General features: G+C 45.2%; 1 protein-coding gene across 2 annotated transcripts in view; it reads right to left on the bottom strand.

Moving 5' to 3' along the window:
- The window catches only part of RIMOC1 (RAB7A interacting MON1-CCZ1 complex subunit 1), a 238,513-nt gene that overhangs the window by 30,835 nt on the left and 184,770 nt on the right, over window positions 1-22,908 (bottom strand). For both annotated transcript variants that reach the window (XM_069221457.1, XM_069221454.1), the window contains one exon: window positions 2,592-2,706. In XM_069221457.1, coding sequence (XP_069077558.1) covers window positions 2,592-2,706 — 115 coding nt within the window. The remainder of the gene's footprint in view (window positions 1-2,591; window positions 2,707-22,908) is intronic.

Raw genomic sequence — 22,908 nt, 5'->3', positions numbered from 1 at the left:
ATATGATAAAATCAATTAACTAAATCTTTGCAAATAAATTGCGATGAGCCTTCCATGTCAAACAAAACATTCCATGCTTGTACATGGGAAATATGTTATGTCACAGAAAAAATATAAAAGTAACGTGACCATAGCCATAGTCCTGGTGAACCCGCATAATCAAACACGTCAAAAGAGAAATGGAGGCACATTATAAAAAACATTGCTGGGGTAATATTGCTGTTAAAAAATAACATCAAATCCATACATGACAAATTATCTGTAGGTACTTAAGCTCTATTGCCAGACATAAGTGAATGCAAAGGGCTAGCATGTTAACATAGTGCATACATTGTTATGTACAGTACCAGAATAATTCAAAACTGAAAAGAGTAATAAAACATCTGCATAACTACAGTACACAGTATAAATGCTTTACAGGAAGACAACTAAATCCTTCTTAATATTGAGCCCCTCCTCAACTGCTCTGAGTTTAACAATCCACTTGCTCTCCATACGTCTTAACATAAGGGTCCTGTTTCCACCTCGTGGACAGGCACCTAAAGTATCAATGCCATGGACAGTAATCCTCAGAACTTCTTTTTGCCCATGTGTGGAGTTATAATGGGTTGCAAAAGGATAATCTGTATTGTTTTCCTAATAACCCTGATATGCTCTTGAATTCTTTCTTTGAAAGGCCTGATGGTGCTACCCACATAAACAGGTTTACAAATACATATTATACAATATACTACATGTCTGGTATTACAGTTCATAAATTTAGAGATCCTGTAGGATGTCTTAGTGTTATATTTAATGGGAGCTATTTTATCTTTAACATAACACCAAATATTTAAATGCCAACATTTGTGGAAGCCACTGGGTGGTTTGGGTAACCACGTTTCGTTTGTTGCAGATGGCATGAAGCTGTGGCATAGCCGGCTGCATAGTGTACGCCCCCTGCTATGTGTGATACTTGGTCTATTGGTAATCCCTTTTTTCATGGTATTGTCAGCTAGTAGACAGGACCAATGTTTTTGAAGAATCTTATAGATCTAAGGTCTGAGGGTGCTGTAGGGGATGATAAGAGACAAGTTGTTACGTTCCTTGCGTTTACCTTTAATGAGGGCAGTGAGAAGAGCTTGCCGGTTTATCTTTCTGATTCTCTTGCTTGTGTCTTTTAAGAGGTTTTTCGGATAGCCTTGTGTTAGGAAGCGCTGTACCATTCTTTGTAGTTCACGTGCATATACATCATCTTGACTGCAATTGCATCTGATTCTAATGGCTTCTCCTTAGGAGATAGCCTTAATTTGTGATTGGGGATGAGAACTTGTGCATGTAGTATCGAGTTACAGGCTGTAGGTTTTCTGTACATCTTAGAACATATTTTGTCATCTTCAATATATAGGGTGACATCTAGGAAATCAACTCTAGTGTCGCTGTGAAAACTCGAAAATTTGATGTTGAAAACATTGATGTTAAGATGTTGAATAAACAGACCTCAGGGACTGGCATCACCAGACCAAAACATTAGTACGTCGTCTATTTATCTGCCCAAGTATATAACATGTTGAATTAATTCCAGGGGACAGTTCTGCCAGAATTGCTCCTTTTCAAAGAAACCCATATACAAATTCACAAAAGGTAGAGTCTGTAAACTTGTCTGTCTGTAAACTTCCTCCTTTCTGCAGTCACAAGCAAAATATAACCATGACAAAATTTACTTTTTATACCCAAGATAGGTTAGTTTGCAAATGGCTATCTTGGCAATCGTTTTCTGATATCTCCCATGACAATAAGTTTTGCAGCTCACAGCTATCTACTTTTTCCAGTTTGAAGGACGAACCACAAGATCTTTGCTAATTACGCAAAGTTGCATTTTAGAACAAGAAGGTGCTCCTAGGAACTACACTCCCCTAGCTCTGTGCACAATCATGATAATGTTGTAATGACCATTAGAAGAATGCAGTTATTTTTGTATGCTATAAACACTTAAGCTCTCATATGATGTGCCCATATTTAGGTGATGATATAGCAGTTGTCTGGAATCTCTGATTACAGATGGTATCCACACACATAAAACCAAGCAGAATGAGTGATAAAATAGCACACTCAATAGCATGGGATGAAAATCAATCTGCATGTTTTCCTGGATTCCAGGTATACCGCTGATAATTGTGGACTGCTCTAAACAGGCATTATGTAAGAGTGGGGTGGTTGGTGCAGGTTTTCCAACTGGGGAAGGGAGAGCCTGGGGGGCAAGGGGCTGTTGAGGCCTCAGTGGGGGAGTGTTGTCTGCTCTCATCATGGTGTAGCGGCTTGGATGGGCGGGGCTGCACCTCTGGCCATAGCCCCTGTCCCTCTCCAACTATGGTTTTACAGGCTGTGGCTCCACAACCAGTAAAACAGGGTCAGGTGTTTTTAGAGCTGGTACTTTTGGAATTGCAAATATTGCACCACTTGTGGTATAGAGGAGTAGAATCCCCTGCGGGCAGATGGCTATGCTATACTTGTAATAAAGTATGTAGAAGGAGAATAATTAATAAAATACACTTCCCTTAAAATACATTTATGTACTTTATGGCGTCAATACAATTACAAACAGTATTTACCTTGACTGAGAAGTGTAGCAGTATTTAGGTCCTGGAATGACACCCCACCTTCTAGCTTAACAGGGCATTTCACGTTAAGCATAGTCAACAAGTAACTGATTCCCTCTTTTAGAAACTAAATTAGAATTGAGAAGTTTACACATTTATTGTTTTAATAATTTACCAGCAGACAAACCATACATTCAAACAAGAAGCTAAACTGAAGAAAAAGTAAAACATGAAATACAGTTTGCTATGCAGTTTAAAATATTATGGTAAAAAATAGAACAAAGAAATAGCAGGAGAGATAAAAGAAAAGGCTACTTACCTCCAATAATAGTTCTTCAGCACAGATTTATCATCTACCGGGCAGACTTCAAAACACCCAGGTTTAAATTTTGGTTCCAGTTTTCCTGGAACAATTTGAACTATTAATACTGTTAATATTGTCAAGAGAATAGTTCCCAATGGTAAAGCTGTTGAAATTACCCAGGAGAATTTGCAAAGCACATGAAAAGCAATCCTAATGCTCTCAGTTCTTTCCATTTATGAGAAGACTGTCTTTCAAGGAGATAAGTAGCTTTATACAGAAAAATGTTTCAGTAAACCCGTCTAATTTTGAGGGAGATTCCAGTCTTCACTAAAGCCCAGACAAGAAAAACATACTTATATCCAACTACACTACCTGTATGTGGTATGTTTTATAGATTCATATGAGAGATGATTCCCCATTATATGGTTAATCCCCGGTTGGCCATTTTAATGAGGCCATGTTTAGAAACACAAATAACATTGAGAACAGCCATAGATTTTCACAGCCTATCGACCTCATTATCTGACCCAAAGTCTGGCAAAGAGGTTAAGAGACACAAATATATAACACCCCAAAGAGACTGAACTGCTCAGATTTTCAAAGCTATTCAAAGTCTTAGGTATCACTGAAAGTGATGTATGTCAGTTTGTAGGGGGACTAATTCACTGTTTTTAAAAACAAAAGTACTCTCCCCATTCAATTTATATTTAACTTTCTTCACATACTTCTGAGAACCATGATCGCTCTTACAGATCTACAGCTGTGCTAGTAAGAAATGTCCATATGCTAGGAGGCTTCAACTCCAGCTAAGCCACATGTCTTAAGTTTTCTCTGCTGTCTGTTTCCCTGCTCAGATGCAATATTGGGAGGTGTGAATTTCGTGCAATAGTTACTCTTAGGCCAACTGTTGTTGCACACTACTATATTTAAGCAGATATTTAGAACGCCCCAAAAGAACGAGTTACTTACCTTCGGTAACGACTTTTCTGGTGGATACATTAGCTACCTGTGGATTCCTCACCTCATGAATACTCCCATGGCGCCAGCATTCTACGGAAATCTTCTTACTAGTCTCTGCACGTCGACGAGGACGTCACTGTCTCGCACGCGACGCCGTCTGACGTCATACAGGCAATAAGAGGTCCTCGACGACGTGCGGACGTCAGTACCAATCATTTTTTACGTGCATGAGAACAACCAGGCAATGCAATGAAAGAACAAAGCAACATCCATTATAATGTAAAAATACACCACATTGTATGAATAACTGTAAATCTTTTTATGTACATATATATATATATATATATATAAAACTCTCTCTTTTAAAATATATACACACACCAAGTATATACATAAAGATATATAGACATATACCTACATATATATAAATATATTATATATATACATCTATTGCACCCTCAAAGACCAAGAGGAGCACACTCAAGGATTACTTGGCAAGACCATAAAGGCAACGGGGAGGCGGGTGGGACCGTGAGGAATCCACAGGTAGCTAATGTATCCACCAGAAAAGTCGTTACCGAAGGTAAGTAACTCGTTCTTCTGATGGATACAACTACCTGTGGATTCCTCACCTCATGAATAGAGTCCCAAAGCAGTACCACGCCCGGCGGTGGGTGCCTAAATGGTCAAACCAAGAAATCCTGCAGCACTGACCGTGCAAAATGGCCGTCCCTTCTAACCTCAGAATCTAAACAGTAATGTTTTGCAAAAGTGTGAAGGGACGACCAAGTTGCGGCCTTGCAGATGTCGACCACAGGAACACCTCTGGCTAAGGCCGAAGTGGCCGACTTAGCTCTGGTGGAATGAGCTCTAATGCCCTCAGGAGGATCCTTCTTTGCCAAAGAGTAACATATTTTAATGCAAAGAACAACCCACCTGGATAGTGTTCTCTTGTGGACTGCCTTTCCTCTCCTCTTGCCCACGTATCCAATAAACAGCTGATCCTCCAGCCTGAAATCCTTTGTTCTATCGATAAAGAAGCTCAACGCTCTCTTTGGGTCCAGACGGTGCAGTCTTTCTTCCTCTTTGGAAGGATGAGGCGGAGGATAGAACGTGGACAAAGTAATTGCCTGAGCCAAATGGAAGGGTGAAACAACCTTCGGGAGGAAAGCAGCCTTGGTCCTCAACACCACCTTATCCCCATAAAAAGTTGTATAAGGGGGTTTTACTGATAAGGCCTGCAACTCACTCACTCTCCTTGCTGATGTTATAGCTATCAGGAAGACTGTTTTTAAAACCAAATACCTCAAGGGGCAAGAATGCATAGGTTCAAAAGGGGACCCCATAAGGAAAGTCAGGACTAAGGACAAATCCCATTGCGGCATAACGAATGGCTTTGGAGGATATTGATTTAGAAGACCTTTCAAGAATCTGATAACAATAGGGGATTTAAATAAAGATGGTTGGTCTGGAAGACATATGAAGGCTGACAAGGCCGATAAATAACCTTTAATGGTAGCCACTGCACAGCCTTTCTGCGCCAGAGATAGAGCAAAAGACAAAACGTCCGATAGATGAGCATGTAAAGGATCAATCTGCCTCTCTCCACACCACGCAACAAATTTAGACCACCTATTAGCGTAGATAGATTTAGTGGAGTGTCGCCTGGCCGCTAATATAACATCCACTACCTCAGGCGGGAGAGAGAAGGAACTCAGGTTGCCCCGTTCAATCTCCAGGCATGTAGGTGCAGACTCTGGAGGTTGGGGTGTAGAACCTGCCCCTGCGACTGTGAGAGGAGGTCTGCCCTGAAAGGGAGACGGAGCGGCGGGCACGTTGAGAGTTGGAGAAGGTCGGAGTACCACACCCTCCTTGGCCAATCCGGAGCTATTAAGATTACTAGAGCCCGGTCTTGGCGAATCTTCCTCAATACTCGAGGAATCAAGGGTATGGGAGGAAACGCGTAAAGCAACTGGCCGCACCAGGTCATTTGAAACGCGTCCCCCAACGCTTCCTGCATCGGATACTGAAGGCTGCAGAACAACGGACAATGCGCGTTCTCTCGAGTGGCGAACAGATCTACCCGAGGAAACCCCCACTTGTGGAAGATTAAACGGACTTGATCTGGATGGAGACGCCACTCGTGGTCTGCCGAGAAGTGGCGACTGAGACTGTCCGCACGCACGTTCAAGACTCCGGCCAGATGGTTTGCTATCAAGCAAATCCGATGGTCCTTTGCCCAGGACCATAGTCGAAGAGCTTCTCTGCAGAGAAGGTACGACCCCACTCCTCCCTGCTTGTTTATGTACCACATCGTGGTAGTATTGTCCGTTAGGACCTGTACCGACTGACCACGAAGGGAAGGGAGGAAGGCCTTGAGAGCCAGACGTACAGCCCGTAACTCTAACAGATTGATGTGAAAAATCTGTTCCTCTGGAGACCAAAGACCTTTGATCTCCAGATCCCCCAGATGAGCTCCCCACCCTAGAGTGGAAGCATCCGTTATGACTGTGGCCACTGGTGGCGACTGCTGGAACGGCTTTCCTTGTGAAAGATTGTTGCTTGCAATCCACCACTTCAAATCCACAGCAGCATCTCTGGAGATCTTGACAGTACCCTCTAGATCCCCTCTGTGTTGAGACCACTGCCTTCGGAGGCACCACTGAAGAGCCCTCATGTGCCAGCGAGCATGCATGACCAACAGAATGCAGGAGGCAAAAAGACCGAGCAGACGAAGGACCTTGAGGACTGGAACTACCGCTCCATTTCGAAACATTGGAACCAAATCCTGAATATCTTGAATCCGCTGAGGCGGAGGAAAGGCCCGACCCAATGTTGTATCCAGTACTGCCCCTATGAACAGGAGGCGCTGAGAGGGCTCCAGGTGAGATTTGGGCTCGTTCACCGAAAAGCCCAGGTCGAACAACAACTGGGTTGTTGACTGCAGATGACGCAACACAAACTCCGGGGACTTGGCTTTGATCAACCAATCGTCCAAGTAAGGGAATACTGCTATCCCCTTCCTTCTGAGCTCTGCCGCAACCACCGACATCACCTTCGTGAAGACTCGAGGTGCTGAAGTAAGACCAAACGGAAGGACCGCAAACTGGTAGTGTTGCGATCCCACCACAAACCGGAGATACTTCCTGTGTGACTTGAGTATCGGGATATGAAAGTAAGCATCCTGCAAGTCGACAGACACCATCCAGTCTTCCATGTTCAACGCCAAAAGCACCTGTGCTAGGGTCAGCATCTTGAACTTTTCCTGCTTGAGGAACCAATTCAAGATCCTCAGGTCCAGAATTGGTCTCAAACGACCATCCTTCTTGGGAATCAGGAAATACCTTGAGTAAACTCCTTGACCCCTTTCCTGCTCCGGGACCAACTCCACCGCGCCCTTTAAAAGGAGGACTTCTACCTCCTGTTCTAGCAACAGGAGGTGTTCTTGTGAACAATACGAAGGGCGGGGCGGGATGAGGGGCGGAAACTCCCGAAAGGGAAGGGTGTAGCCTTTTCCCACAACACTGAGAACCCAAGTGTCCGACGTAACAGTCTCCCATTTGGTGAGAAAATGCTGTAATCTTCCCCCTACAGGAGAGGAGTGAGTGGGAAATGGTGGAAGCCTAAGGCTGCTTCCCCTGCTGCACCCCGCCAGAGGATGAGGAAGAGGCAGAGTGCTGCTGAGAGGCTCCCCTGGTGCGGACCCTACCCCTCCCCCTAAAAGATCTATAGGGGTGGGAAGAGGCAGGTTGCTGATATCTTCCCCGAAAGGAAGAGGAGGAAGAGCCACGCCCAAATCCACGAAACCTCCTGAAGAATCTGGAAGAGGCCGTGGAAGAAGGAGCTTGGAGTCCCAACGACTTAGCCGTGGCCCTGCTCTCCTTAAACCGTTCCAAGGCCGAATCAGCCTTAGCCCCAAACAGTTTGTCCCCATCAAACGGGAGATCCAACAATGTGGACTGTACATCTGGCGAAAAGCCCGAGTTACGGAGCCAGGCCTGTCTCCTTTCCACCACAGTTGTGCCCATTGCTCTGGCTACCGAGTCGGTGGTATCCAGTCCCGTCTGGATAATTTGGGTCGCAGCAGCCTGGGCATCAGAGACAAGATCCAAAAGACCCTGGGGAAGCTCTGTAAACGAAGAGGAGATGTCATCCATCAGAGCATGAATATACCTCCCCAGGATACAGGTCGCATTAGTGGCCTTTAACGCCAGACTGCAGGACGAAAAAATCTTCTTCGACTGCGCCTCTAGCTTTTTTGAGTCTCTGTCCCCAGGCACCGTCGGGAAAGAACCAGGCGCTGACTTGGACGAACAGGAGGCCTGCACTACCAAGCTCTCCGGCGTAGGGTGCCTAGATAGGAAACCAGGATCAGTTGGAGCCGTCCGATACCTCCTGGCCACGGCTCTGTGAACTGCTGGGGAAGATGCCGGCCTCTTCCACACCTCTAAAACCGGATCCAGCAGAGCGTCATTAAAAGGTAACAGAGGCTCCGCCGCGGCTGAGGCCGGATGCAACACCTCCGTCAAAAGGTTTTGTTTTGCCTCCACCACCGGCAAAGGCAGGTCCAAAAAACTAGCTGCCTTCCGTACCACTGTATGAAAGGAAGCAGCTTCCTCAGTATATTCCCCCGGGGACGAAAGGTCCCACTCAGGGGAAGTGTCCAGCCCACTGGCCGACTCCAGTCCACGCAGCCCATCACCCGAGTCCTCTAGCTCTCCTTCCTCTAGGGCTCGTTGGTACTCCTGCTCTTCTAGTACCCGGAGAGCACGTCTCCTCGAATGAAGTCGTTGTTCAATACGCGGAGTCGACAATGCCTCCGCCGAAGTCGAAGATCGGCGCCGATCTTCGGAAGCCACCGACGCCGCGTCCGGCGCCACATGTAACTTCGGCGCCGACGAAAGAGCAGCTGAAGCAGATGGACCCACCGGAGTCACAGGCCGAAATCCCGACGTCGACGGGATGGAAATCCCCGGGGCCAATCCTTCTGAAGCCACCGGAGCGGCCACCGGCGCCGACACTGGCGCCGAGCCCACGTTCCCAAACGGGAGAAAGGGCATAAAGGGTGCCGGCCGAAGAGGCGCAGGATCACCCAAAGAAAAGGCCAAAGGCCCAGCCGGAGCACCCCCTGGAGCCATCTGTTGGAAGATGGCATACATCGCATTCAAGAATGCGGAACTATCGGCTCCAGGGGTGGGAAAAGCCGGATACTGGGGTGCCTGTCTCGGAGGCGACCCCGACTCCGGCCTCGGCGTCTGCGCCGGAGAAAACACTTGAGGCTCCAATACCTCAATCACCGACGCCTGTCCAGGCGAAGTTGGTGACGCCGGAGAGGGCAACGGCGTCGAAGGATGCGGCGTCACCGTGGGGCTGACCTCCCATGTCTTTCGGCGCCGATCCGGAGACCTGGAACGAGCCTCCCTTGAATGACGCCGAGATTCTCTACGGCGCCGGGAGTCTCGATGACGCCGATGTTTTGGAGAAGACTTCTTGTGATGCTTCTCCTTTGACTTGGCCATAAACAGCTTCGCCTCACGTTCTTTAAGGGCCTTCGGATTCATGTGCTGACATGAATCACAAGTCGAGACGTCGTGGTCGGAGCTCAAACACCAAAGGCAATCGGAATGAGGATCCGTCACCGACATCTTGCCTCCACACTCACGACAAGGCTTAAATCCAGACTTTCTCTGCGACATTATTTCCACGGAGAAAGAGTACGCAGCAAGATATACACTGTAACCGCAAGAGTAACAGTTGCTCCCTCGAAGATAACCGTTTCGAATGCACGGAAAAAAGGGAACTGACGTCCGCACGTCGTCGAGGACCTCTTATTGCCTGTATGACGTCAGACGGCGTCGCGTGCGAGACAGTGACGTCCTCGTCGACGTGCAGAGACTAGTAAGAAGATTTCCGTAGAATGCTGGCGCCATGGGAGTATTCATGAGGTGAGGAATCCACAGGTAGTTGTATCCATCAGAAAAATCCATTTGGCTTCACCAGGGCCGGAACTAGATTGGAGAACAGAAACTATGCAGGTTTGCTCCCCCACACAAACAATGTTATAATCCTCTGCCTCCCACATGTTACTCTTTAGTAAAGCTTAGTTCCTGTTACCACCTGCACTTTCTGACAAAACTGTAAATGATACTTAGAATTATTTGCACCAGATCCTAAAACCAATATCATATTGAAGACAACCCCTCCCTCTTTGTCTGCCACAAACCTCACTGATTACCAGGGTGATTTCAAATGGGGCCCATTAAATGCACATTCCTGGCCAAAAGTTGCTACAGAAGAACAAGTTACTTACCTTCGGTAACGACTTTTCTGGTGGATACATTAGCTACCTGTGGATTCCTCACCTAATGAATACTCCCATTGCGCCAGCACTTGACGGAAATCTTCTTCCCAGCTTCTGCACGTCGACGAGGACGTCACAGTTGCCCACGCGACGCCGTCTGACGTCATACAGGCAATAAGAGGTCCTCGCCGACGTGCCGACGTCAGTACCAACATTTTTACGTGCCTGAGAATAACAGGCCATTGAGATGAAAGAACAATATAAATATTTAATGATATTCCAAGCAAACACATCATTCCGAGATTTCAACCTACCATTTTTTTTTTTAAACAAGTAAATAAATATATGAACTATATATATACATATAAACATATATACATAATATATACCAATCCTCAAAACCAGCACACTCAAGAATTACTTGGTTAGACCAAACATGCAACGGGGAGGCGGGTGGGACCGTGAGGAATCCACAGGTAGCTAATGTATCCACCAGAAAAGTCGTTACCGAAGATAAGTAACTCGTTCTTCTGATGGATACAACTACCTGTGGATTCCTCACCTAATGAATAGAGTCCCAAAGCAGTACCGCACTCAGTGGTGGGTGCCTGAATGGTCAAACCAAGAAATCCTGCAGCACTGACCGAGCAAAATGGCCGTCCCTTCTGACCTCAGAGTCCAAGCAGTAATGCTTCGCAAAAGTGTGAAGGGACGACCAAGTTGCGGCCTTGCAGATGTCGACCACAGGAACACCCCTAGCCAAGGCCGAGGAGGCCGAGTTAGCTCTGGTGGAATGAGCTCTTATACCATCAGGGGGATCCTTCTTTGCTAAAGAGTAACACATTTTAATGCAAAGAACAACCCACCTGGAGAGTGTTCTCTTGTGGACTGCTTTTCCTCTCCTCTTTCCCACGTATCCAATGAAAAGCTGATCCTCCAGCCTGAAATCCTTTGTCCTGTCTATATAAAAGCTTAACGCCCTCTTTGGGTCCAAGCGGTGTAGTCTCTCTTCTTCCTTTGACGGATGAGGCAGAGGAAAAAACGTGGATAGAGTAATTGTTTGGGCCAAATGAAAGGGTGAAACAACCTTCTAAAGGAAAGCAGCCTGGGTCCTCAACACCACCTTATCCCAATAAAAAGGTGTATAGGGGGGTTTTACCGATAGAGCCTGCAACTCACTCACTCTCCTTGCAGATGTAATAGCAACCAGGAAAACTGTTTTAAGAACTAACAATCTTATGGGGCAAGAATGCATAGGCTCAAAAGGGGACCCCATAAGGAAAGTTAGAACCAAGGACAAATCCCATTGAGGCATAACAAAAGGATTTGGAGGAAATTTATTCATAAGGCCCTTCAAGAATCTAAGTACTATTGGAGATTTAAATAAAGAAGGCTGGTCTGGAAGACAAATAAAGGCTGACAAGGCAGACAAGTAACCCTTAACAGTAGCCACTGCACAACCCCTCTGTGCTAAAGACAAAGCAAAAGATAAAACATCCGACAAATGAGCACGTAAGGGATCAATCTGTCTCTCTCCACACCATACCACAAATTTAGACCACCTATTAGCGTAGATAGATTTAGTGGAGTGTCGCCTGGCCAATAAGATAACATCCACTACCTCAGGCAGGAGAGAAAAGGAACTCAGGTTGCCCCGTTCAATCTCCAGGCATGAAGGTGCAGGCTCTGAAGGTTGGGGTGTAAAACCTGCCCCTGCGACTGCGAGAGGAGGTCTGCCCTGAGAGGGAGACGGAGCGGAGGGCACAGTGAGAGTTGGAGAAGATCGGAATACCACACCCTCCTTGGCCAATCCGGAGCAATTAAGATGACTTGGGCTCGGTCTTGGCGTATTTTCCTCAATACTCGAGGAATCAAGGGTATGGGGGGAAATGCGTAAAGCAACTGACCGCACCAGGTCATCTGAAACGCGTCCCCCAACGCTCCTTGTACCGGATACTGGAGGCTGCAGAATAACAGGCAGTGCGAGTTCTCCCGGGTGGCAAACAGATCTATCCGAGGAAACCCCCACATCTGGAAGATTAGAAGAACTTGATCTGGATGGAGACCCGACTCGTGGTCAGCCGAGAAATGGCGACTGAGACTGTCCGCACGTACGTTCAAGACTCCGGCCAGATGACTTGCTACCAAGCAAATCTGATGGTCCTTTGCCCAGGACCATAGCCGAAGAGCTTCCCTGCAGAGAAGGTACGACCCTACCCCTCCCTGTTTGTTTATATACCACATTGCGGTAGTATTGTCCGTCAGGACCTGAACCGACTGACCGCAAAGGGATGGGAGGAAGGCCTTGAGAGCCAGACGTACAGCCCGTAACTCCAACAGATTGATGTGAAACATCTGTTCCACTGGAGACCAAAACCCTTTGATCTCCAGGTCCCCCAGATGAGCTCCCCACCCTAGAGTTGAAGCATCCGTTATTACCGTGGTCACTGGTGGAGGTTGCGTGAACGGCCTTCCTCGGGAAAGATTGTCGCCCGCAATCCACCACTTCAAATCCGTGGCAGCATCTCTGGAGATCTTTACCGAACCTGCGAGATCCCCTTTGTCTTGAGACCACTGCCTCCAGAGACACCAATGAATAGCCCTCATGTGCCAGCGAGCATGCGTGACCAACAGTATGCAGGAGGCAAACAGACCGAGCAGACGTAGGACCTTGAGGACTGGAATGACCGCTCCACTTTGAAACATTGGAACCAACCCCTGAATGTCCTGAATCCGCTGAGGCGGAGGAAAGGCTCGATTCAATGTTGTATCCAGTACTGCCCCTATGAACAGGAGGCGCTGAGAGGGCTCTAGGTGAGATTTGGGTACGTTCACCGAAAAGCCCAGGTCGAACAACAACTGGGTTGTCGACTGCAGATGATGCAACACGAGCTCCGGGGACTTGGCTTTGATCAACCAGTCGTCCAGGCAAGGGAATACTGCTATCCCCTTCCTTTTGAGCTCCGCCGCAACCACCGACATCACCTTCGTGAAGACTCGAGGTGCTGAAGTAAGACCAAACGGAAGGACAGCAAACTGATAGTGCTGCGACCCCACCACAAACCGGAGATACTTCCTGTGCGACTTGAGTATCGGGATATGAAAGTAAGCATCCTGCAAGTCGACAGACACCATCCAATCTCCATTGTTCAACGCCAAAAGCACCTGATCTAGGGTCAGCATCTTGAACTTTTCCTGTTTGAGGAACCAATTCAAGATCCTCAGGTCCAGGAGTCTGATGTGATGACCTCCCACTTGTGGAGAAAATTCAGTAACCTCCCCCCTATAGGAGAGGAGTGAGTGGGGATTGGTGGAAGCCTAAGGCTGCTTCCCCTGCTGCACCCCTCCAGAGGAAGAGGTAGAGGCAGAGTGCTGCTGAGAGGCTCCCCTGGTACGGACCCTACCCCTCCCTCTAAAAGATCTATAGGAGAGAGCAGAGGTAGGCTGCTGGAATTTCCCTCGAAAGGAGGAGGAGGAGGAGCCACGACCAAATCCTCGAAACCTCCTAAAAAATCTGGAGGAGGCAGAAGAAGTGGCTTGCAAGCCCAGCGACTTGGCTGTGGCCCTACTCTCCTTGAACCTCTCTAAGGCCGAATCCGCCTTGGCACCAAAGAGCTTGTCCCCATCAAAAGGAAGGTCCAGTAGGGTCGACTGTACATCCGAGGAAAATCCTGAGTTACAAAGCCAAGCCTGCCTCCTCGTAACTACAGCAGTGCCCATTGCTCTAGCCACAGAGTCAGTTGTATCCAACCCAGATTGGATAACCTGAGTTGCAGCTGCCTGAACGTCCGATACCAGATGCAATAACCCCTGAGGGACTTCCGTATGCGTAGATGCAATTTCATCCATCAGAGCATAAATGTACCTTCCTAAAATACATGTAGCACTGGTGGACTTTAATGCCATGCTACATGACGAGAACACCTTTTTGGATGCCATGTCCATCTTCTTGGAATCTCTATCCGAGGGCACAGTTGGAAAAGAGCCAGGAGCAGACCTTGCCGAGCAGGAAGCCTGGACCACCAAGCTTTCAGGTGTTGGATGTCTGGTAAGAAAACCAGGGTCAGCCGGTGCAGCCCGATACCTCCTAGCCACAGATCTATTGACAGCTGAAGAAGACACCGGCTTCTTCCAGACTTCCAAAACAGGTTCCAGCAGCGCCTCATTGAACGGCAAAAGTGGTTCTGCTGATGTAGAGGCCGGGTGCAACACCTCTGTCAACAAATTCTGATTGGCTTCAGTCACCGGCAAAGGAAGATCCAAGAAGTTAGCTGCCTTCCTGATAACAGCATGAAAAGTGGCCGCCTCTTCTGTATACTCCCCAGGAGATGACAAGTCCCACTCGGGGGAAGTATCTAGGCCACTAGCAGTATCCAGCCCATGGAGACCCTCATGAGAGTCCTCAATCTCTCCTTCCTCCAGGTTCTGTCTCTGGTACTCCTGTTCTTCAGGGAGGCGGAGAGCAAGCCTCCTCGAGTGCAGCCTCTCCACAATCCTCAGCGTCGACATGGCGTCAGCAGATGTCGAAGAACGACGCCGATCTCCGGATCCGTCCGACGCCGGGTCTACAGGAGCCACCGGAACCTTCGGCGCCGAACAAGGAGTCGGATGGAGAGGACTGCTTCGGAGTCGTAGGAGGTCTAGACGGCGCCACTGGTTGAAACATCGAAGCTGCTGGAGCCGAAGTTGTCGGAGTCGAAGCCTCAGGAGCCATCGGAGACGTTTCCGACGCCGAACCCATGTTCCCCAGGGGGAGAAAGGGCATAAAGGGTGCCGGTCGAAGGGGAGCCGGAGCACCCATGTTGAAAGCCAAAGGGCCCGAAGGGCCAGCCGGTCCACCACCTGGAGCCATCTGCTAGAAGATGGAGAACATTGCATTTAAAAATGCGGTATTATCAGCTCCAGGGGCCAGGAAAGCCGGGTACTGGGGTGCCTGGTTCGAAGGTGACACCGACGCCGGCCTCGACGTCTGCAACGTTGGAGAAAACATTTGAGGCTGCGGAACCTCAAACACTGAAGGTGGTTGGCCCGATGACCCGGGCGAAGTCGGTGAGGCTGGAGAAGGCAACGGCGTCGACGGATGGGGAGTGACAGTGAGACTTCCCAAGTCTTCTGACGCCGAGTCGATGGTGACCTCGACCGAGACCTCTCTTTACTCGACCGGCCCCATGAATCTCGACGACGCTGGGAGTCCCGATGACGCCGATGAGACTTCGGTGACGAGGTTTTTCGATGGAGTCTCTTCTTCTTTTTCGACTTCGCCAGAAAAAGCTTGGCCTCGCGCTCTTTCAGGGCTTTAGGATTCATATGCTGACAAGAATCACACTTGTCAACATCATGATCGGAACTAAGACACCACAAACAGTCAGAATGTGGGTCCGTTACCGACATTTTGCCTCCACACTCACGACAGGGCTTGAATCCTGACTTTCTCTGCGACATTGTAATCTCAGAGAAAAAACAGATCCAAAAAACACACTGTAACTAGGGATGTGCTATATTAAACACCAGAGTTAAAGTAAGGGCTGCATTAGCAGTGGAGCCAGAGGACTCTAACAAGTCTTGAAAAAGGTGATGGCAATCTTGAATGTGTAGTTCTTAACGGTTAACAACATACTTGCTGGGCAACCATGATACACATTTGCTGCAGCTGTGACTGAATTCTTGAAAGTTAGAATCATCAGAACCTGTTTTGTCGCCAAAAAACTTCTTTGGAATCAGAAAATTATTTCTGTACTACACTTGTATAAGGATAAGGATTTGTATGTATTTATTTCCCCAAGGAGTCACATGTAAGATTATAAATTCATATTTTGCACTTTGCTACTTTTCACAAAACGTCTTCCATTAGGAATACAAACTCACATTTTGCACTTTGCTAGTTTCACAAGGAGTCTTTGTTATGCTATTAATTGTGTTTGACCAATGACTTTGTGTTTCACCACTGCGCATATTAGTTGCTCAATGTTCACCAGTAGCACATTACATTCTGTATTCAGTTTAGCTGCCTATTGGCTTTAACATGGCATTAGACATTACATTTGGAATGTAGGTCAGCTGCCTATTGGCTTTAACGTGGCATTAGACATTTCATTTGGTATTTAGGTCAGCTGCCTATTGGCTTTAACATGGCATTAGACATTACATTTGGTATTTAGGTTAGCTGCCTATTGGCTTTAACGTGGAGTTAGAAATTGCAGTTGAGACATTGCAGATGAGCTGTGTTTTTCCAAGCTGTGTTTTTCCACATGATAGACCAAGCTGTGTTTTTCAAATTGAATTCACACCAAACCCTAGCTGATAAGAGAGCGTACATTTGGTGTTTTCCTTTCTGCTCAGCCTTGGGAAGAGGAGGGGCCGAGGAGATCTGGCCAGTCTCCGAAGGCTTGTTTTCATTTCCTGAGTCTGAGAGGAGGGGGCACGTTTTTGTAACGGTGGCCTTGGGCAGCAGCGAGAGGAAGATCTTGACTTCCGGGAGGAGCGGACATCAGCTGCCTGTCTCCCGTTTGGGTGGAAGAACTCTTTCTCACAGTTGAGCCGGAGTCATCAACTTGAAGGCATTAGAAAGATGAAGCGGAGTGATAGGCCCTACGGTGACGCAATTTTGACTTTTATGCTTTGCTCTGAAGTTATGCTATAATATAATCACATGTATTTGCTGTGTACATTGCAACTGAGAAGTACTTGATATATTTTGCTTTCATTGCTGCGACTACTTTTAAACGTGTGCTTCCAACCTACTAATCTTGTCTTTCAGGAACCTCGTGGTGAAGTAATAATAAGAATAAATGTCTTCTTTAAACTAAGAAGTGCATTCCAGAGTTGTTTTGTAAGCTCTGTCATAAGATAAGAGAAGGAAAGCAAAACATTTTGGCGTTAATTGGCAGTCTGGGAGTCGGAGTTAGAGATTGGAAGTGCACTATTTAAAAGTCTAATTGTTTTTTTGTTGTTTAGAGAATTAAAGAAGCACGGCAGACCATGTTTAAAAATGCATGTGAAGTCAAACTGCCTTATGGTGCTGTGGGAAACATGTTTTCTTGTTTATCAGGACTTTGTGAGTCTTGGGATGAGTGCTTTGATGCATATTTAGAAAATGTGCCTTTTGAAAGAAATGTTGTTCCTTTTGTTCTTGACAGAAGGGTTTGGATACTTTTGTCTGCTTACAGAAAAATGCAGGAGAGATGTAGGTAGTTAGAACATGAAAATAAGAATTTACGAGAGCAAATTAGCTAGAACACATTATTGCACGATAATGCTGAAATCTATAAAACTATTGTAGTAGAATCTGGCTTTTCCCATTCCAGTAATGAGAAGGTTAAAAAAGGTGAGCCTCAGTATGAGCAGAGCGTAGATCTGCAGAGCAGCCCACGGTTGTTGGCAGTTGAAGTACATTCCTTAACAGATTACACTGTGAACACAGTTGAGAATGTTATTTTCAGACCGCTTTTGCAAAGTAGGATGTTTAAAATTAATTCAGACAAGGCAGCAGTACTGTCACAAAATGTGCAGTTTCTGGGAATTCAGTGGAATCCAGAAAAGAGACAGATGTTGTCACATGTAAAACAAAAGATTTGAGAGTTTCTTACTATTTGCACTAAGCAAGAGACACAGAGTTTCATGAGCTTGTTTGATTTTTGGAAACAGTATAGCCCTCATCTGAGTGAAATCTTAACACTTTTGGTACAAAGTAACTAGGAAAAAACATGAGCAGCTGTGCCCTTTTGATTTGGCAAATGAAATAATTCAGACTTTAGATTTGTGCGCAGTGCAAGAGGGAAACACTGATTTACATGTAAACCAGGAGCAGGGGAGGACAAGAGTGCCCCTGGAACTTTGGATTAAGATTTAGACTTGTTATTGGGCTCTAGTGAATACTGAGCAAATGACATTAATATAATGTAATTCTGAAACCTGAAATATCAAGCATGCAGTGGGTGATGAGTTCACCTAAATCTCACAGTATAGGACAGGCAAAGGAGGCTAGTATCATACACTGGATCTGGTACATGCAAGACAGGGCTAGAATCACTGCAGCCCTACATGAACAGGTGTCACAAGCCCCTTTTCAGGATGAGGAGAGGGTGCAGGGAGTACCACAGGTAGAAGAGTCACCATTGAAATTGAGTGCACCATTTGAATTCTTGTCCCCTGAGGATAAGAAGCGTGTGTGTTTGACTAATGATTACAATCCGGTTACTAAAAAGTTGTTGTCTACCACAGGAGAAGGAACAGAGTTGTACAATGTGTGTCAGACTTTAAAGCAAGAGCTGCTTGAGATGTGTCATTTTTACACTGATTCTTGGTTCACTGCCAATGGTTTAGCCATTTGGTTTTCCACATGGCTTGTACATAACTGGTTCAATTTCCTTGCAGATGTTAAAGAGAAAAATTCAGAGACGGAAGTGTCCACCCAGAATTCTGACTTAGTGGGGATGGCTAAGTAGGTGTACCAGAAATGTGGACATCTGGGAGAAAATGCCACTTGCAGGTGGACAGTGATTAGAGAGATGCACATTCCCCTAGATTTGATAAAAACTGTGATTTTGCAATGTCCTATTTGTCAGCACGCACAACAGAGATCTGCCCCACTAACAGTCAAAGATCAGTTGGGGAGAGGAAAGTTACCAGGACAGATATGGCAAACTGATCAGGTTTTAGGGGGAGTGGTTGCTGCAGATTACCAAGTCAAAATCAAAATGATGCTGATAACTAGAAGAGAATCTGATTCATCCATACAGATTGAAGAAAGAATTGCCCAACTTGTCACAAGTGCAGTGAATGGAGGTTTGGTAAAGAAGGAGTCTGCCCCAGCCCTTCTGACAGTGCAAGGAAAGGGAAGCTGTGGTGCAGCAGATAAAAACCTTAGTGCTAAGGTTTGGGTAGAATCCCCAAATGACCCTCCAGAACCTGCAGAAATCATAACAAAGGGCCCAAAAAACATCCTGCTGATTATAAAACAAAGAAAAGAGAAAGGAGGGCACATTTCAGATGACAAATGTTATTTGTAAGAAAAGTCATACTTTTTTCTTTTGCAGATCCTACCAGACTCGCCACTGACCATGAGTGTGCTGTGTGGTCTCCCTTCGGGTGTGTGCGTGCGGGGTCGGGGGAGGGACCGAACCCCCAACCTGAACCTGACTGATTAAAGTACAAACCCCATGGATCCATTTTGCGCAACTGGCGCCTTCAGTTCAAGTTCTACATGGGATCAATATAAAGTTTGTCAACTTGTCTGATTACATTCTTCAACTGGAACTAAGCAACCTTACCAGTTAACTGTCTGTGTTTTTTTTTGTGTGTGGAACTCTGACTTTCGCTTACATTCCAGCAAACCTTTCAGGTGGACCGTGTACCTTTACATGAGTAGAACTCATGCTACGTCAACTTGCTGTTTTAGAGACACTATTATTCCAATCAGAGTATATAAGTTTCAGTCTTTTCATTGTAGATGTATCTGATGTGAAAGGTTATGAGATCAATATGTTAATCCACTTCCATTGCTTTACCGTGATTGCTTTTATCATTCAAATCTGATTGGCTTATAATGTTTTTTGTTGTTGCTGTTTTAGTTTTCTGTTTTTGTTTGAAATAAGAGGTATGTAAACAAAAATGCATTGGTCATTCGGGTGGAGTGTTATGCTATTAATTGTGTTTGACCAATGACTTTGTGTTTCACCACTGCGCATATTACTTGCTCAATGCTTACCAGTAGCACATTACATTCTGTATTCAGTTTAGCTGCCTATTGGCTTTAACATGGCATTAGACATTACATTCTGTATTTAGGTTAGCTGCCTATTGGCTTTAACATGGCATTAGACATTACATTTGGTATGTAGGTCAGCTGCCTATTGGCTTTAAGATGGCATTAGACATTACATTTGGTATGTAGGTCAGCTGCCTATTGGCTTTAACATGGCATTAGACATTACATTTGGTATTTAGGTTAGCTGCCTATTGGCTTTAACGTGGAGTTAGACATTGCAGTTGAGACATTGCAGATAAGCTGTGTTTTTCCAAGCTGTGTTTTTCCACATGATAGACCAAGCTGTGTTTTTCAAATTGAATTCACACCAAACCCTAGCTGATAAGAGAGCATACATTTGGTGTTTTCCTTTCTGCTCAGCCTTGAGAAGAGGAGGGGTCTAGGAGATCTGGCCAGTCTCTGAAGGCTTGTTTTCATTTCCCGAGTCTGAGAGGAGGGGGCACATTTTTGTAACGGTGGCCCTGGGCAGCAGCAAAAGGAAGATCTTGACTTCGGGCAGGAGCGGACGTCAGCTGCCTGTCTCCCGTTTGGGTGGAAGATCTCTTTCTCGCAGTTGAACCGGAGTAATCAACTTGCAGGCATTAGAAAGATGAAGCGGAGTGATAGGCCCTACGGTGATGCAATTTTGACTTTATACTTTACTTTTAAGTTATGCTATAATATAATCACATGTATTTGCTGTGTACATTGCAACTGAGAAGTACTTTGATATATTTTGCTTTCATTGCTGCGACTACTTTTAAACGTGTGCTTCCAACCTACTAATCTCGTCTTTCAGGAACCTCGTGGTGAAGTAAAAATAACAATAAATGTCTCCTTTAAACTAAGAAGTGCATTCCAGAGTTGTTTTGTAAGCTTGGTCATAAGATAAGAGAAGGAAAGCAAAACAGTCTTCTATAATGATTATGAAACCTAAGTACACTTTTGGATTTTCATAAGGAGTTGCCTATTTGGATAAGAACTCAAAAGTAATTGCATTGTTTCTACAAGAGGATTTAGTGGAATTTGCACATAATATCAATCATAGAGCAAATGTGATATTAGGGTATCCATTAGAACAAGTATATGAATGCTGAGTACACAGGTGAACCATAGGATATTAATGAATGATTTTTATATTACACTTATCAATCAATTACATTGGATATATCAAAAGCCACAGGGTGTTATCATGTGAAGATAGTTATCTTAAGCAAACATAGTGCAGTGTTTCATCTTTCTTTTTTGCCAGTTATCATATTGACTTTCATTACATTTCAGCTCATGAATTTTCAGTGACTATATCATATATATTTGTGTGTGTGTATATATATATATATATATATATATGTATCTCAAAAAACACCGACTTATTGGGGCTCAATTGCGACGGTCTTGATATGGGATCGGGAATCCCATAATATATTACCAAACTTTCTCACCCATCAGGATAAAAAAATCAAGACAGGGTGGTAATTTTATAGTATTGGACATTTAAAGCCAACCAGTGCAGTTTAAGATATTAATGCTGCATACACTTATCGGAATTGGGATAATAATTTTTCTAATTTTTCCAACGAAGTATTTGAAATTAGATAGCGAGAGCTGATCATAATATTTCGACTCAGGAAACATTTAATGAATATGTATCAGATAGTGTGCGGTGCGGAGTGGGCCTTGCAAATATTTGACTGTATTCATTTTGATTAGTGCCCACATACAGACGTTTACAAATAGGTGTGTAAAATTGGTCAACACTATTAGCAACAATGGCCTCCTCATTGGAAGCTCAGAGAAAAGAGAAATCCAGCAAGTTGTTTTTCACTCAGCAGATTCGTGACAGAGATGGCGTACAAGGAGGATACAATGCAGGTTCGGGTCTACAAATACAACTTATGTATGATAAATTGGAGAAACATATGAGGAAAGAACTTTCTAAATGGTGGGAGATTGAGTCCCTTCAACAATATATTGAGGTGGAACGTGTTCCAAGATGTTTACGCATTTACACGATTCCCTCATATGAAGACCCTGACCCGGAACTTTTGGAGGAATGGGCTGAAAACTCTAAAACCAGCTCCCTCAATATGATGAGGATTTTGATTAAATATGCGTCGAAAGATCGGGAAAGAATTATGGAGGAGATTGATAAAACTATTAAATCTATTCTTACTGTGGTATCACAAAGTAGTTTTGAGGAGATGAAGAATAATTTGGATAAAAAACTCTCTAAATTCGAGGAAGAAATCACTATGAAGAAACAGAGAAAATTCATACGTGACTTCAAAGACTACCAATCAGGGAGGATCCTTACTTTTCATCACAAATATGACCATATGTATTCTGAAGACTATAAGGATCCATCACCTGTGGATGATACTGCTAGTTCGGGTATTAATTTGGGTCTAACAGAGGAGAGTGATGTATCTGATGAGAATCTCTCAGATGCACCAGATACTACAGTTGAGAAGAATCGGGATGTAGATACCAGTACTAATAGATCTAATTTTTTAAAACAGTTCCGCCTCTTAAATCAAGGAAGGACAGAGCAAAGGAAGAATTTTCAACCCAGGGGCAGGGGAAGAGGACAGAGAGGCAGAGCAAGAGGAACCGTGCAGCGAAGGCACGAAGAAAGAAAAGAAGTTCCCGTAGCAACAGCAATGACAACGAGAGCACGCAAAGAGTTCCACAATGATAGATGTCAACCTGTCTAATAGAATGTTAACTAATGAGGAGGAAAGTCTCCTAGCCCTGGGTTTATCATTCTGCCCCACTAACAATTTCGATTATGTACAGACCCGGATAGATCTTTTTCATTTTACAAGAAAACAAAAATTGAAAAAATGGTACAAACATAAAATAAGGGTCGAAACTTGTCCGGACAAAACGGAAAAAACTGATACTATTAAGTAAATTATGTATTTCGGATGTCGACCTGTTGCATACATTATCTGTGTTAGACGATGATACCAATGCTCATGATGATCCATTTGTAAATTTATCTAATTTGGGCATAGAG

The sequence above is a fragment of the Pleurodeles waltl genome, chromosome 1_1 (assembly GCF_031143425.1).
Source record: "Pleurodeles waltl isolate 20211129_DDA chromosome 1_1, aPleWal1.hap1.20221129, whole genome shotgun sequence".
In the NCBI taxonomy this organism is placed as follows: domain Eukaryota; kingdom Metazoa; phylum Chordata; class Amphibia; order Caudata; family Salamandridae; genus Pleurodeles; species Pleurodeles waltl.
The sequence above is the reverse complement of the archived record's forward strand: the minus strand, read 5'-3'. Positions and strand labels throughout refer to the sequence as shown.